General features: G+C 44.4%; 5 protein-coding genes across 6 annotated transcripts; 4 read left to right on the top strand and 1 right to left on the bottom strand.

The window, feature by feature from the left end:
- Window positions 1-2,932: 2,932 nt before the first annotated feature.
- On the top strand, window positions 2,933-3,641 carry RB195_010821 (uncharacterized protein; the record flags this gene model as incomplete). 2 transcript variants are annotated; one of them, XM_064191979.1, is made up of 2 exons in its annotated part: window positions 2,933-3,229; window positions 3,339-3,641. In XM_064191979.1, the coding sequence occupies 2 exons, from the start codon at window positions 2,933-2,935 to the stop codon at window positions 3,639-3,641; spliced, it is 600 nt and encodes a 199-aa protein (XP_064049561.1). The 2 variants fall into 2 exon arrangements, with proteins under 2 accessions (XP_064049561.1, XP_064049562.1); XM_064191978.1 differs by lacking the exon at window positions 2,933-3,229 and having other exon boundaries at window positions 3,363-3,641.
- Window positions 3,642-3,730: 89 nt separating this feature from the next.
- RB195_010820 (uncharacterized protein) lies at window positions 3,731-4,624 on the top strand (the record flags this gene model as incomplete). Its single annotated transcript, XM_064191977.1, has 1 exon — window positions 3,731-4,624. The coding sequence occupies one exon, from the start codon at window positions 3,731-3,733 to the stop codon at window positions 4,622-4,624; it is 894 nt and encodes a 297-aa protein (XP_064049560.1).
- A 31-nt stretch (window positions 4,625-4,655) lies between these two features.
- On the top strand, window positions 4,656-5,088 carry RB195_010819 (uncharacterized protein; the record flags this gene model as incomplete). The annotated part of the gene is made up of 2 exons (XM_064191976.1): window positions 4,656-4,778; window positions 4,984-5,088. 2 exons carry the CDS (start codon window positions 4,656-4,658, stop codon window positions 5,086-5,088), a joined length of 228 nt encoding a protein of 75 aa, XP_064049559.1.
- A 160-nt stretch (window positions 5,089-5,248) lies between these two features.
- Window positions 5,249-6,121, top strand: RB195_010818 (uncharacterized protein; the record flags this gene model as incomplete). The annotated part of the gene is made up of 1 exon (XM_064191975.1): window positions 5,249-6,121. One exon carries the CDS (start codon window positions 5,249-5,251, stop codon window positions 6,119-6,121), a length of 873 nt encoding a protein of 290 aa, XP_064049558.1.
- Window positions 6,122-8,085: 1,964 nt separating this feature from the next.
- On the bottom strand, window positions 8,086-14,023 carry RB195_010817 (uncharacterized protein; the record flags this gene model as incomplete). Its single annotated transcript, XM_064191974.1, has 3 exons — window positions 8,086-8,154; window positions 13,683-13,894; window positions 13,963-14,023. The coding sequence occupies 3 exons, from the start codon at window positions 14,021-14,023 to the stop codon at window positions 8,086-8,088; spliced, it is 342 nt and encodes a 113-aa protein (XP_064049557.1).
- Window positions 14,024-15,593: the final 1,570 nt, after the last annotated feature.

The raw sequence follows: 15,593 nt of genomic DNA, 5'->3' as shown, positions 1-15,593 counted from the left end.
GGAAGGATGATGTAGCTCGTGTACTATAATGGCCGGTCAGATGAGCGCACATCAGGATGCATGTGAACACACATGAACAACGCCATTGATTTGTGTGATATCTTTGCTCACTGGAACGGTCCCCTCTTCACAAGTGGACAACTAGTCTAAAATGAACCGGACCTTTTTATCAGGGACAGAGTGGATAAGCGGATCTCGTTAAATGAGATCTCGGTCTCATGGTTCACCTGCGTCCCCTCACAAGAAAAGAGTAAAGTTGAAACATATTCGATTAGCAGCACTTTACCCGAGGATACATTCGCAGATGGTTTATATCTCGGGTATAATCTGAAGTCTGTCCTTCAAAAAGACGGAAAATGTGGAGCAGATGTTATTTTCATCCTACTCTGTATCTGTGGTAAAGTAAAACCCAACCTAAGGAAGAATATCCAAGCTTTAGAACTTCCTGATAGTGCGGATGTCTTGATTGAGAGGATGGAAAGAGCTGCAGTGCTGGTACAAATAGTTTGGTCACATGTCATCTGTCCAACTAGTAAGCAGCTGAAGAGAAAAGGGTCGCACTTTAGGATTCTGTGCTGATGAGAAGCTGCGACCATTGGCGTAGCTAGATCCATCGGTAAGCGGTAGCCCGGTTATGAAGGGATCTGGGGGTACAGCCCAGAGCCCGAGCCGAAAGCAGGAAGGACGACAGTTGGTGCGCTGGGAAGGAGTTATCATTGGTACGGTGAAGAAAGCTCGTGTTACATAAAGGCTTAACTGGTAACAACGAGAAAGTTCGACAAGGACTACGAAAGGCTGGACAGAAGAAAGAATAGCTGCGTAATCCGAGACTCTCAGGGGTCGTTTAGTGTTATTCACGAGTAGGCTACTTCTAACCCGCCAATAAGCGTGAAGGTTTGCGGTGGAATTGGTCTTCGACCACTGTTTCAAAACGTTTTTTGAGTGCAAACAGTAGCCGTAGCAATAGGACGAGGCCATCAGGTAACAAATTTTCTTTTCTCGGCTCTAGGGCGTTTCCACAAATAATATAGGTGGGACAGTAAGAGATTTTTACGTGGAATTGGGGAAGATGTCCACGCGCATGAATGTATTGACGAGATTTCCACTGTTTCTAACTACTATCTCGCGAAACTACAGCAGCGGAAACGGGATCGGGAAAGTAGCGGGAAAAAGACCACGCTGAGCCTGATTCTAGTTTGACATTGTTAGGAGTCATGTTATATCACCACTTTCATCGATTCTTTACGTATCTGGAGAGAAGAGGATTGAGTTTCAGCTCTTTTTTCTTTGTGTGTCCTGAGGTTAGCTCGGATAGGACGGAGACTTCTCTTAGAACAAAAGAGGAAAAGGTGAAAAGGTCGCTTGATGTTGATCTTCGATACGAGTACAGAGTGAGAAAGCGTGCTCTATCCATCCTTTTAATAGAGATAGTTTCTGGAAAGAGCTACCAGAAAAGTTATCACAGGGATAACCGGTTGTGGCAGCCAAGAGTCCATAGCGGCGTTTCTTTTTGATCTTTCGATGTGGGCTTTTCCTATCATTGCGCAGTAGAATTCGCCAAGCGTTAGATTCTACATCTACAAACAGAGGACGTGAGCCGGGTTTAGACCGTCGTGAGACAAGTTAGCTTCACCTTACTGTTCACTACTTGTTTCGCTAGTAAGCCTGTTTATTACGAAAGCAGCAACAGGTTTATGGACCTGACCGAAGCTGGTCAGGTCCATCAACTTGTTGCTCTGAAACTAACATCTAGGGGATTATGACTGAACACCTCCAATTCAGGATCATACCTATTCAATGCAGCAATAGCTTTGTTTCCCGATGTAGGGAAGCAATATATATATATATATATATATATATATATATATATATATATAAGTTTGATCAACCGTCAACATGTACACCGTCGTAACCTACATGACGGGGTTAGTTTTAATTGTATATATGTTAATCTAGAAAAAGGACTTCTTGTTCAGGCAGCATAACACGAATCTGATGTGGCGAGGGAATCCACAGCAAAAGCTAGAGATAAGCTCGTAGGTTGCGGGAGCATGGGTGGTTCCGCTCATCTCTCCTTAAGTGACGTGGAAGACGCCGTTTTCACCACGATTTCATTTGCAACGGGTCACCCTTGTGGACGCACCGCAACCAGGTGCGAGCGGACGAAGCGGACGAAGCGGGATGTCTTCTCATCATTAGCCCATTTCATTAAAGTGAAACCAATGAATAGGCTGCTGAGGGGAATGGGACGTATAAATCGATTGACGTTCTAACGTACCTCGTAGGAACTAAAGCGGTTCCCACGCCGTTTTTAAGACGATTAGAAGGACATGAGCGGAACAACCCTGGATCCTCCAATCTCCAATCCGATCCCTAGCTTTTTCTGTGAACTATCTCACCATGTCGTTTGATGCATTTAAACAACAATAAATTACTCAAGTTGATGATAGCACACGACAAAATTGATGATGAGATCTCTCCATAAAAACATCGGATTACAGGTGCTGTTCACGAGAATGGGTGAACGATAATCAACGTGGTTTCCTCATCGGCATATCCGAGCAAAGTTAATGGATAGGCTGCCGAGGAAACCGAGGCGGTTAAAAAGGTGCCTCATAAGAAAGTTCGTAAAGCTTTTTCTCACTAGATATTTCGCCTGAAGTCTCAATCGATGCCAAACTCGGCAATGTCCGGTTCAACGTAATGGAACATAGGTTTGCTTCTCAATATTCCTTCATGCATTTGATCTATCAAGCTATGCATCTTGGCGGTGAGCTTTTTGCAATATTTTGGTAACTTCTGCCGTATAATTGTGCAAGTTGTTTGGCTCGCAAATGCCTAAAGTGAATACTCCAATGCCTGTTTCTGTCTAATACAAGCGGAGCGGATCTCCCTCACTAGAGGGATCAGAGCCGGTTAGTCGCGAGGCTACATGGCGCGTCCCCGGGTGGCGGATAAGGGGCCAATCGCGGACCAAAAGCGACCTTGTGCTTGCCTAGAGACGCAGGTGGATTCAGGGGATGGACTCTCTGTTTCTGCTGAGCCAGGACTGACTCATGACATCCTTGTATCCCGCACGTCAGTCCGGCCAAAAGCCTGCAATCAAGTGACTGGGAGGTGCAAGGGAGGCGGTTTGGAGTCGCTTCCAGCAAATAAGCTCCACATGTCCACTCCGGGAGAACAGAAGTTCTCCCAGAAACTCATGGGACTAGAGGCTTGCAACCTGCCCGTGGGTTTTAAAATTTTATGCAAAACACAGTAATAGAAAAGAGTCCTGATTCCCGAGGAAAGCCTGGTACGCCTGCGCCACGTGGGACGGGGTTGCAGGAGTCATGTAGGCTACCGAAACGAAAAGGACTAGGATGGCGATCTGTACTTATAACGCACGTACGCTTGCATCGGAAGCGGCCATCGAAGATCTGATGATGCAAGCCAAGAGGATCAAGTACGACGTCATCGGACTGACCAAGACGAGACGACGTCACCCTCTCAACGCCGTATATGAGACTGGAGAAGAACTGTTCTTAGGAACATGCGACAGTAAAGGTGTTGGTGGAGTTGACGTCGTCGTCAACACTATAACGGCAAAAAACATCGACTCTTTCGAACAACTTATGACCCAATCGGACGTCTGCGGATGAGAAGATGTGGTCCAACACCAGCCTTGACTATCTTCGTCGCTTACGCTCCAACATCAAGCTACGAAGAAGAAGAAGTCGAAGCTTTCTATATGGACCTAGAGAAGTTCTACCAAGAGGATCATGCTTTCTACAAGGTCATAATTGGCGATTTCAACGCCAAAGTTGGCCCAAGAAGAACGCCGGAGGAACTTCACATCGGGACCCATGGCCTACAATGGAATGACCAGGGAGAGAGGCTCTCCAAGTTCATCATGACGACTAAGACCATTCATGGGAACTCGCAATTCCAGAAGCCCTCCTCTCTACGCTGGACGTGGGAGTCACCCGGTGGAGGGTACCGTAATGAAACAGACCACATCATTGTCAATAAAAGGTTCTGCCTGACGGACGTCACTGTTGTACCAAAGTTCAATACGGGATCGGACCATCGCCTCCTTCGAGGAAGATTTTCCTTCACAAGGAGAGCAGAGAAAGCTGCCAAGTTCAGAGGGAGAAATCCCAGGACTATCATCAACTGGGATCTCTTCGCTACGTTAGCCGGCTTTTGGGAAGATTCCGCAATGGACAACATCGACGAGGAATATGACCGGCTCGTTGAACACCTTCACGACTGTGCGAAGAAGGCTGAGAGTTTTAAAACCACCAAGAGACGCCCGTCTCTTGAAACTCTTGAGCTTCTTCGCCAGCGTAGAGCAGCACAAGCTGCAGGGAACCAAGAACTCGCAAAGCTTTGCAGAGAGGCGATAAGGGAAGACCATAAAGAGAGTAGAGCAGAAGTGCTGGCTGAAGCTGCAGAGGTGGTAAAAAGCATCCGCTATGCCCGTCGAGACTTCACCAGTCGCAAGACAAGAATGACTGCTCTCCGGATAACCATCGAGAAGGAGAATGGAGAAAATCATCTACGATTTTTGCTCCGGTCTCTTCGACAGCCATGTCCACTTGCCTCCTCGCCATCTGAAGGAAGACGAACATGTCATACCTGAGGTTCTCTCGTCCGAAGTACGACATGCGATCATGTCCGGAAGAAATCGTACGGCACGCGGTCCCGACAGAGTAACACCAGAACACCTGAAGAACCTTCCGCCAGTACTCAACAGCTTGGCGAGGCTCTTTACACGTTACCTGTCGGAATGCAAGGTTCCTGAACAGTGGAAGTGTGGTTGATGACATCGGCAACTATCGCCCAATCTGCTTACTGTCCGTCATCTACAAGCTCTTTACAAGAGTGATTCTTAATAGGATTGAAAAAGTCCTGGATGAAGGACAGCCATGCGAGCAAGCAGGGTTTCGAAAAGGATTCAGCACGACTGACCACATTCACACTGTTTCGAAACTCATCTAGGTATCACGAGAGTACAAGATGCCGCTCTGTCTCACCTTCAGCGCCTTGAAGAAGGCCTTCGACTCAGTTGAGACGGAAGCGGTCATGGAAGCCTTGGACAACTAAGGCGTTCCTACTCAGTACATAAAGGTACTTCGAGAATTGTACAGCAACTTCACGACAGGAATTTCGCCATTCCACAAGAATATTTTCATTGACGCGAACAGGGGTCCGACAGGGTGATGCAATCTCACCCAAAATATTCACAGCCACCCTCGAGAACGCAATGCGAAAGTTGGAATGGGACGACATAGGAGTGAAGGTTGATGGTCGGCCGCTACACCTTTTGCGCTTTGCTGATGACATCGTACTGATAACACCTAACATAAGCCAAGCGGAACGAATGCTTACCGAATTCGACGAAACATGTGGATGCTTCGGTCTTCAGCTGAATCTACAAAAGACGATGTTCATGCGGAACGGATGGGTCTCGGATGCTCCGTTCACGCCCAACGGAACGAACATATCCGAATGCACCAGCTACGTTTATCTGGGTCGGAAACTGAACATGATGAACGACCTGACCCCCGAGCTGGGCAGGAGGAGACGAGCGGCTTGGGGAGCGTACAAGAGCATCGAGGATGTAGTGAAGAAGACCAGGAACACCCGGCTCCGTGCTCACCTCTTCAACACCACCGTACTTCCTGCTTTGACCTATGCTTCGGAAACCTGGGCATTTCGCAAGCAGGAAGAAAACGCGGTGAGTGTCATTGAACACGCAATTGAGAGAGTGATGCTAGGAGTATCCCGTTTCATGCAAGTGAGGGACGGGATTCGAAGTTCTCCCCTACATCAGCGATCGAAAATTAGAGACGCCGCCGCTAAAATAAGGTGGGCCGGACACGTGATGCGTTTTAATGACAACCGTTGGACCAGAGCTGTGAGCGACTGGGTTCCCCGCGATATTAAGTGCACTACAGGAAGACCGCCGACCCGATGGTCAGATTTCTTCACGAAGTCCTTCAAAGAAAAGTATGATGCTCTTCGTGTCCCACGCGAAAGGAGGAACTATTGGGCTACTCTGGCACGCGATCGGGACAAATGGAAGAATTGCTGGCGCCCGCTCGATAAGTTTGAAGATCAACGGGAGTCAAGGTAATCAAGGTAAACAAGCGGGGCCACCACGAGCAGATAGCATTAACTCGGATGCTCCGTCCGTACTCAGAATGTTTGCAAATCATTTGCCATCAGCAAAATATAGATATGGAAACAGAGTAAATATTTTTTTTTGAAATTGTAATACTGACATTTTGTTTCAAACACTTCTAACAAAACCCGATTTAGAAATAGCATAGATCACGCTATAATCATGTTATATAATTACAAAGTGAAACAGGTCCCACGGCGTCGAAATGGTGTGTCACCTGCAGGAACCTACAAGAGGAGATTGGTCGGGTCCCACGGCGTTGTATTGGTCCGACGTCGCCAGAAAGCGGTAAAAGGGATGGGAAGTGGCCCGCAGAGTTGAATTCATGTGAACCGTTGCTGTAGCAGCGCGCAATAACTCCAAGTGAATTTGAACTCCATGACAAAAGTGAAGTGTGTAAATTATTTTGTTCATCTCCTACAAGTACACTTTCTTGGAAGTAAAGAAGCACTTCGTTGGTAAAAAAGTTGATGCAAAGGCAAAATTTCGAACAATGAAGCGTTGAAAAGGAATGCAAACAACATGCGCTAGTTTTTTTTCAAGCAAAAGAAAAAATCTTATCATTTTTAGTATGCCAAAGAAGGAGGATTTTTACACACTCGTACTATTCAACTCACGCAATATTTGTGAAGAACAATTGGAAGTTTACTGTATGTAGCATCCGCAATAGAAACCGCTGATCTCAGTCAGAGGCACGTTTGTGAACTCCCATGGTTTCTATTAAGCAAAGATTCGGCTTTTTTACCGCCGCGCGCAGATATCTGTCCATCTGTTTATTTTCGCGCTGACTCACTCGTGACTCCGTATGCCTCTTCACTGTCGCCGAACAACTGAATCCCTTTTGTACAGCTGAGAGCATGACCGTATTTGTTATCACCATGTCGAGCGCTATGGTTTTGGTTATTTTTTCTTCCTCATCACCCGCTGAACAAAACACGTCACGTTTAGCGCAGATGCTTACACACCTGTTTCGCTCATGTATGAAAGTTGTGAAATAATTTTTCCTACGTCCCTAGTCAACACTCAACACTTCTCAGTAATTTTTTTCCGTTGAATTCGCTCCGAAAGCTTCTTTTCAGTAGATATTCTCTCAATATTTGCTTTATCCCAATTGGAGATAAAGATTTTCCTAAGGTTTTGTTTCCGTCATCGTTTAAAAATACCTTCTGTCTTCAGCGCAACTGTGATTTTCACTTGAAGATTTGCTACTACCTCTTCCGGAAGTTGGTCCTCTTTGTTCGTTTTTTTCTGAGTTCTAAATTTACTTCTGTTTTAACTGCTATTTTGTAATTGCATTCATCAGCCACATCTTTTTATGATAAATCATATTCTATGCTGCGCAGTGCGATTGATCAGGGAAAACGTTGCTGATTTTAAGGCATTCGTAATCTTTAATGCATATAAATATTTAAAATATAACAATGCAAAATACTAAATTTCAAACAGATCGAGCTGTGCTGGACCTGTGTGGATTGTTATCGGTCTTTACTAACATCTAAGGTTTCGGCGCCAACACACTCGTCAGTAGCTGGTGGGCCTTAAAGGAAGCTTACCACGAATCTAGGGTGGTACGGATTTCAGGTGGAGTATCCGTATACGGGGTCGTAGATTACGGAGACCGGGGTGGTTCCGCTCATCTCTCCCTGAATCACTGCAAGCAGCCGGCCCCAGAATGCTGTTTTGCACGATGCCTTCTATTGCAGCGCGCCACGCTTGCACGCGCAGCGTGGTATGCTGCCTTTAACGGAATATTACCAGATCCCCGCTTCAACTTTGTTTTAGCTATCATTTTGTTTGAAATTTTAGAATTCCATATGGCCATGTACGGTTTTGCCGAGTGACGTCTTATCTAAGTGCTATGAAAATTGATAGAATGTTTAAGTACAGAGGATTTTCTTTGAGACTCAGGCTCTCTGTCAAGCTCCAGAGGATTGAGCTTGACAGAGAGCCTGAGTCTCAGCTCCAGGGTCAGATTTTTCAAGTTTCTGAAAATTAATAAAATTATAATGCTCGTTTAATATGTCTGTAAGCCGACGAATTGTTTAAATTGCAGATGTTTCGTTTTTGAAATGAAGGATAAAAGTATAATGTTTCTGGTGTTAATCAATCCGCTTGGGATGCCCGGACAAGTCCGTTACCAATTAAATGACCCCAGAGGGATGAAATGTAAGAATCCACGGCGGATGGAATGCAGAACCTCTGACCGCTACACCACCCGCAATTCTTTTCGCACGGATTGCAGACAGAGAGAAAGACAGCCTGCCATCGAACAGGATGGTGCAGAGGACACGTCGCGGTCGCTTGGTGAATCACATATAACGGAACTTGGGTATTTCTTCCAACTCTTCACGTATCTCTCCTGCATTTGCCAAAACTTCCACTAGTTTTCTTTTTGAATCTTCGAACATGAGTAACCTGATTTTTGTGTTTTCTGAGCAGCAAAAGAAGATTCTTCGTATCAAATAAAGATACCATATGCGTAGAATCCACCTCAATTTATGTTTTTGAGATTGTTTTTCTTAAAAGAAATTAGATTCTTAGAAGGAGTTAATTGGAGTAGCACACAAGCTCTTAAATACCAAAGACTCGGCCAGTTAGAGTTAAATATTGAGGAATTTTAAGTTTCTACAGCCATAGCTCGCCAAAGATAGCATTCGCCACAGATTTTCGACATTGAACTCTACCCCTCTTCTATATACGTAGGATTCAGGCAATTATCACAGAGCAAAAACGTCAAACACTCCCACGAATATATAAAATATAAGAGACATATCAGGAGCAGTGGACTGCTCAAGTTGGAAGGTGCAGCAGCTCTCCACACTCATAGAAGTGACTGATCGAAACGACGTAAAGTGTTTCAGAGGTCCATTTACTCGATAAAGCGATTTTTGGACTCGTACAGGCACTATTACTGCACTTCACGCAGTCTCACTTCGTCAATCCATCACATGCAAAAACCTTGTTGACCGAGTAAATTGACCAACTTCTAGCCTCTTATCCATCTGTTTTCTGGATTCGTAACGAGTGTTTCTCGTTTTTGCAGCGGTGTTCGGAAATGATGTCGCTAAACTATCCACCAACTACCAAGGGGACGACTCAACATCGAAAATTTTGCGGGTGCGCTTCCGTATTTAACCTTTTCGTTCGCTATTCGACTTTAAAAAGAAATGAAGAAACAAGAGAAAAAAGTGATACAAAAATGCCACCTTCGAGGACAATGCAATAAACGTTTATCATGTGAAGAAGGCGAAAAAAACGCTTTTATTTCCTATGAAAAGATAAGAAGATAAGAAGCGTGTGGTCGACAGTGTGGAAGAAGCGTACGCCGTTTCTTACCATACTTCTCAGTTGTCCACAGATGTGTTCAACCGCGTGAATGCGACGTGCACGTCTTTCTACTGCCTCAGACCCACCATTTCCTCTCGTTGCTCTTGAAGTGAAGTTGAAGGCCGCGCATAGTGGTCGCCCGGTGATTACATTCGGCGCTGATTGTGCATATCTTATTCTCTGCAGTCGAACGGATAAAATAGCTTTGGTTTATGCAGTGGCGATAGTGAGTGCTCCCTTTTAAGGTAAACCGAAAGAAAAGGGAAAGGGAGCTTCATATACTTTCATTACATTTCATGCTTATGATTGGCAAAAGTGCCAATATCACAGATACACTTTGTGAGGGAACTCTGCGTTTGAAAGAATGGTCAGAACCCGACTACGGCGATTTGTACGAACGAGGACGTAGTTCTCTGATGCAACGGCTCGTTGAACAACTTTTTCAGGCAATTTCTCCACTTCATTCCTGCACGGATTCCATCAGCGTCGGCGCGCTATTAGTGATTGCCATGAAGATGTGAGAGTCGACATGCTGGCCAGTTTCCTCTTTTCCTCCTACCCTTAAATCTTACCGTAAATGCGATAAATAATAATTCGACTTCTCGATCTTTGATTTGCTTCCACTGTTTTCTTTGAAACTTCCTGCCTTGTAGACAATACGGTTGTGAAAATTCTGCAACGACAAGGAAGGTGTTTCGAATTAAATAACAGCGCGTTACATCACCCTCTGCTTCCCGGTGTTCTTCGATAGTGTGTGCATCCAGATCAATAGCCAAGAATACATTTATTCTCCTTTAATTCTTGAGATATAACCTTCTATAGTCTCTGGCGGTGACAACTAATCCCCTCCATCGAAGAGAAAGTTTAATTCGTTGACTGAAACGATTTTGGCTTCCCACTAACTTTTACCTTTCTTTTGTGTTTCCTTTATTGTCATTTTTCTTTTATTCCTGTAGGTGTAGCGTAGTCGGTGGGAGGTTCCGCTGTGCATGCAACATGATTGATCGGAAGTTTGATTCAACCCTAGTGCCATCCAAATCTTTCATGTCTCTGGGATCGGTAAATTGGTACCAGACTTGTCTGGGTGGACAGAAAAACATTGACCTAATGCTAGACACTTTATCCTTTATCCTTAATTCATTCAAAGCCCGAAGTTCATTGCAAATTTATTATCACAGTCAAGATTACAAAATTGTTTCGATAGTTAAGATTTCGAAATTTAACAAAACCCAACTTATGCGTATTTAGAGAATGTGAGGATCTTAAAAGGTTTGTCTTGGAGTATCGACACTCGTATTGACAGTGAAAATTCGTCTGAAACCGGCCCTTCTGGCACTTTACTTGATGGGTTCACTGAGCTCGTTGGTGTCTGCTGTTGCGGTTTTTCCTACAGATGCTGTTAGAGGCTTGGGAAACATAAAAAAAAATCATTACAGTAGATTGAAGGAATTCAGCCTGTTTGAACGACTGTCTGTAACTAAGAAATCGAGAAGTGCGAAAGGTTACGCCACAAAAGAGGTGAGAAAAGAGGACTCAGACAAGTTCAATCTCAGTTGAGGTCCCAAAAATTTGTGTTCTGTGCCCTTTGCTGTATTGTCGCCAGTGATGTTTTGCAGCAAACAGGGTAGGATGACTTAGAAAAAAGTAAACAAGGTGGAATGACTTAGGAATTAGAGTGTAAACGTTTCCATGCTATAGCAGTTCTGGATAGAAATCACATCTTTGTTTTTTCAGATTATTTGTGCTTCAGTACGATCTTAGTGCCTTTTGATCTGTTTGGAAGTTCTTCGCCGTTGTTCGCTACTTTTCCTAACGGAAGGAACGCTAGGACGAAAACTTATTCACTTTAACTTTATCCATTGAGATACATTTGTATCCTCTTTGACGAATAATTATAATTGAAAAGATTTCAGCAGTAGAACAAAAGGATTCTCTGTCGACTTTCATTCCTGCGTGCACTTTCAAATTTGAAAAAAAAAACTATTCATGAATTATTACTCAACATAATCGATGCTCGTATCGTCACAAGCCAACCGGGTGTCATCCCCCCTCTCTCTCGAATTTTCTGCGCTAAAATGTCTGTACCAATGTAAAGGTTGGATGACTCAACATTTTATTCCTACTGCAGGTAGAGGATATTTGATAGTCAGTGAAGGCATCATTCACTTTTGTACACTTTGCACATTTTAGGATTTCTCTTCTTTTCCTTATTAGTTTTCCTTGTTTTATTTCCTAATTTATAAAATTAGCCAGCGCCGACTTTACTTCATTAGCCTTCTCTAGTTCAGCTTTGTTTTTGTTTCTCGTTTCCTCTGCACTGAACTCTCATGTGCTTGGGTGAGGATAGAGTTATTCTTAAAGAAGTGATGCGTGAGTCTAAAATTAACAGCTCGCATCTTTTCTGACGTCTCCAGCAATACTTTAAGCACCTGATTCGACAGTAATTAATTATACTATATTATTGATTTAGTGCGAAGATTTCGAATTTTTCTGGCAATCGTTGTATTTTTTCTTCAAAAACTGCATCCACTAATGATCGATCTATCTTTTTAAAAAAAACTGAGGCAACAATCTCCCACTCCCCTACATTTGGGTAAATTATCAATGCTTAAAGGCATCACCCCACGAACGTGGTACGGATTTCCGGTGGAGCATTCGTATACGGGATCGTAGATTATTAAGAGAAGGGTGATGCCGTCTATTTCTTCCTAATTGTCGTAGAAAACAGCCAGAAAGATACGGCTTCGAACGTTCCGGCGCACTATTTTCCACAAGGAGTTCGATTGGAGCGCGCCAGCCTTGTGTGCTCACACCTTCACACCCCTCTCCATAACCTACTATCCCGTTTAGAAATACTCCACCTGAAATCCGCACCACCTCAGATTCGTGGTATGCTGCCTTTGACGGCAGCAAAGAAAACGAAACTCACGAAATTGACGCTGTTGCGATCTCTCCATGAATAAGAAGTTAGAGGTGTACAGAGGTGTAGCTAGCGAGTATGAGTGTTACCGACCTCAATTCGCGTATTAATGCAGAAAAGGCGCACGAGACAGCAAAGTGTGATCCCGCCTCCCCAACGATGCAGTCTATTACGCGATGCAACGCGGCCAACCCCGTCGTCGTCCAACGTCCTCAATCCAACTAATATAACTTGAATAAGCAGCAGAACAGCCTCAAACGCGCAGTCGTAGGCCCCTCGTTCATTCACCCGTAATAAGCTACGCCGTGAAGTCATGGACTGTATGCTTATCCCGTGGTGTTCGTGAAGAAATCTCAGCATCATCAGTTCCGCCTTGCGGGCCTTTGATTCAAAAAATAAGAGAGCTTTCCGTCAAGTGAGACGGGGTTAGTTGGAAACACCTTTGTAATCATTGTTTCAGTATGAATGTCAAACCGTATGGTTCACTGCTATGGAGAGATTTTGAGCAAATTCGATCTTATTTTCACTTTTACTTCTACTTTTCCGATTTCCACTTTTTCTTCACAGTGACTGACTGTGAATGTTTGAATTTCAGTGAACCTCAGCACACTAAGATGTCATATTGATTTTTTGTGAGCTGTACACGGGGTTGTTAACTGGCTTTATTGGATAACTTTTCGCCAGATCACCTTCTTGGGAGCCTTAAAGGCAGCATACGACGAATCTGGGGTGGTACGGATTTCAGGTGGAGTATCCGTCTAGGTGGTCGTAGATTATGGAGACCGGGGTGGTTCCGCTCATCTCTCCCTGAATAACTGCAAGCAGCCGACCCCTGAGTGCTGTTTTGTACGTTGCCTTCTACTGCAATGCGCCACCCTTGCACGCGTTACGTCCCTTACTGCCTATCGGGGGAGTCCAGATTGATCTTCGACGAATCGCAGGGCGGAGGCGGCACAAGGGGTGGAGCGTTGCAATAGATGGCGTCGTGCAAAACAGCATTCTGGAGGCGGCTGTTTGCAGTGATGCAGGGAGAAATGAGCGGAACTACCTCCCTCTCCATAACCTACTATCCCGTTTAGAAATACTCCACCTGAAATTCGCACCACCTCGGACTCGTGGTATGCTGCTTTTAAATGAGCGGATTCGATGCACAATCCAAACGACCACATCTATCAACAACTAAATATAAACTCTAACACCTCAGACACTGATTAATGTCAGAGATCTATTCACCGGAGATGTAAGGGAAGCAGGAAGGTATCTTACCTGGGTTGGCAGTCTCCAACTGTCGTGCTCGCACAAGTCGGCATCGTCTTGTTTCAGAAGTTCGAATCTCATAATCATTAGAAACACCAAATTCTGGAGCCAAGGCGTGAGAGCAGACTCAGAAAGCTCCGTTTCGGTTGTGGAAATACCACTGAACTTTGAATTGAAATTTGAAAGCGTCAGCTGGTACGGAACCGCTTGTACTATAGCATCTGTACAACATCAAGTGTTTTGTTTGTCACATAGGTAGACAGGAGGCATCAGATCCGGTTTGATCTACCTGGTTTCTTGCACGAGCCGAAGAATGTTGGTGAAACGGCGTAACCGCCATATATTCGCATCAAAAAGCATTTAAAAATTGGAAAAAAGCAGGTCACGGGAAGCGACATCTTTAGGCGCCCATGAAGAACACGACGGAGTCACTTCTGAAATGATTGTTCAAGTCTTAGCGCACGAATCCAAAGCGCCTCGAAAATTGCAAGAAACAATTTGGATTCACGCCAAAAACTCTAAGGTGAGTCGCAGGAGTGAATGTTTGTGGTTAGCGCGGGAACTTGGGCCACATCACGGGTGGCTCTTCTGATTTGAATGAGATATTCGAATCAATCGTTCTCGTGATCGATTGGTCAGCGATCACTGCTAGACTTTTCCAATCCAAGATAAGCACTTAGTGCACTTACTGCGTTAGTGGTTGGTAGGCCAAGTTTGGAGTTTACCTGCTTAGTTGCTTAGCTGTGGAGAGTTCTGGTCGTTTAGATTGTGAATGGCATCGCCTGCTTCAGATTCAAAAAAGCTGATTTGCCGAAACGTCAGCCAATATAACCAAATAGCAACATCGTGTACAGTTCATAGAAAACCATCACGACATTTCTCGAGAGTAATTCGGGCATTTTCGCCTCCATGCTGATCCGCAATCCAAATGGTACTACGCTTTCTTAGTCTCTACTCACAGACAAAACTAACTGCTTACACGATTCCTATAGGTTTTCTTTTAAATTGTGTATTCAGCTTGATTCATCTTGCGATATTTATTTAGTTCCACGGAGATTAATGTGCGCGATAAAAAACGGAGATCGAAAATGAATCGAACTTCAAGTTTGCACATTTGTGGTGTAATTATCATATGTTATAAATGGAAGTATTATATTGTCCTCTCAGATTTCATGGTGGGTTTTCAATCGGATTTTCTACTTGTGAAACTGCGAAGTACTTCACCCCCAAATCAGAGCGTTAAAAGAACGAAAAAATTTTTCGGGGCGTTGATGGCCAACCTGATTCTAAGCGGACGAATTCACTTTGGTCAAACATACCTTGGTCGACTTTGGATGAAGAACTTAAGGAACTTCATTATCCTTGAGAGGAAATGCTCAGCACCGAGCAATCTCTTTGAGATGCCTTCAACGTTCTTTCGACTTTTAATCAGAGTCGTGCTACGCCAATAAATGTGTACACCGGCAACGAAATGACTTGCGGATCCAGGCTGTGAAAAAATCAATGTTTCCGTCCTATCACGCAAATCTGGTACTAATTCCATACAATGATAAAGGGACTGGTTGACCTTGAACGGTTTTTAACTTCTTACGTGTAGTGCATACGGGCGGTAGATTGGACAGATCCTGCAGACCATCTGCGCCAGCTCTTAAATGATCTACTACCCTTGCCCTTTGCCCCTCTCTCGCCAGAGAAAGGAATTTTTAGCGTTCTACTGAATTTTTGCCGCGGTGTGTTTTTCCTTTGAAGAATTCTTTGTAATGGCAACTAATTCGGCGGTTACTTAGCACTTGAAACGAAGTCATAGAAGAATGGAAATACCACGCACAACTGACTCGATGTCGAACAATTCTGCCCTCACTTATGTGACGATTCCGTCCGGGAAACTGCGGCTAATGTCAGTGCAATAAGCAGTAGGAA

This window comes from Necator americanus, chromosome III, assembly GCF_031761385.1.
Source record: "Necator americanus strain Aroian chromosome III, whole genome shotgun sequence".
NCBI classification, from domain to species: Eukaryota; Metazoa; Nematoda; class Chromadorea; order Rhabditida; family Ancylostomatidae; genus Necator; species Necator americanus.
The sequence above is the reverse complement of the archived record's forward strand: the minus strand, read 5'-3'. Positions and strand labels throughout refer to the sequence as shown.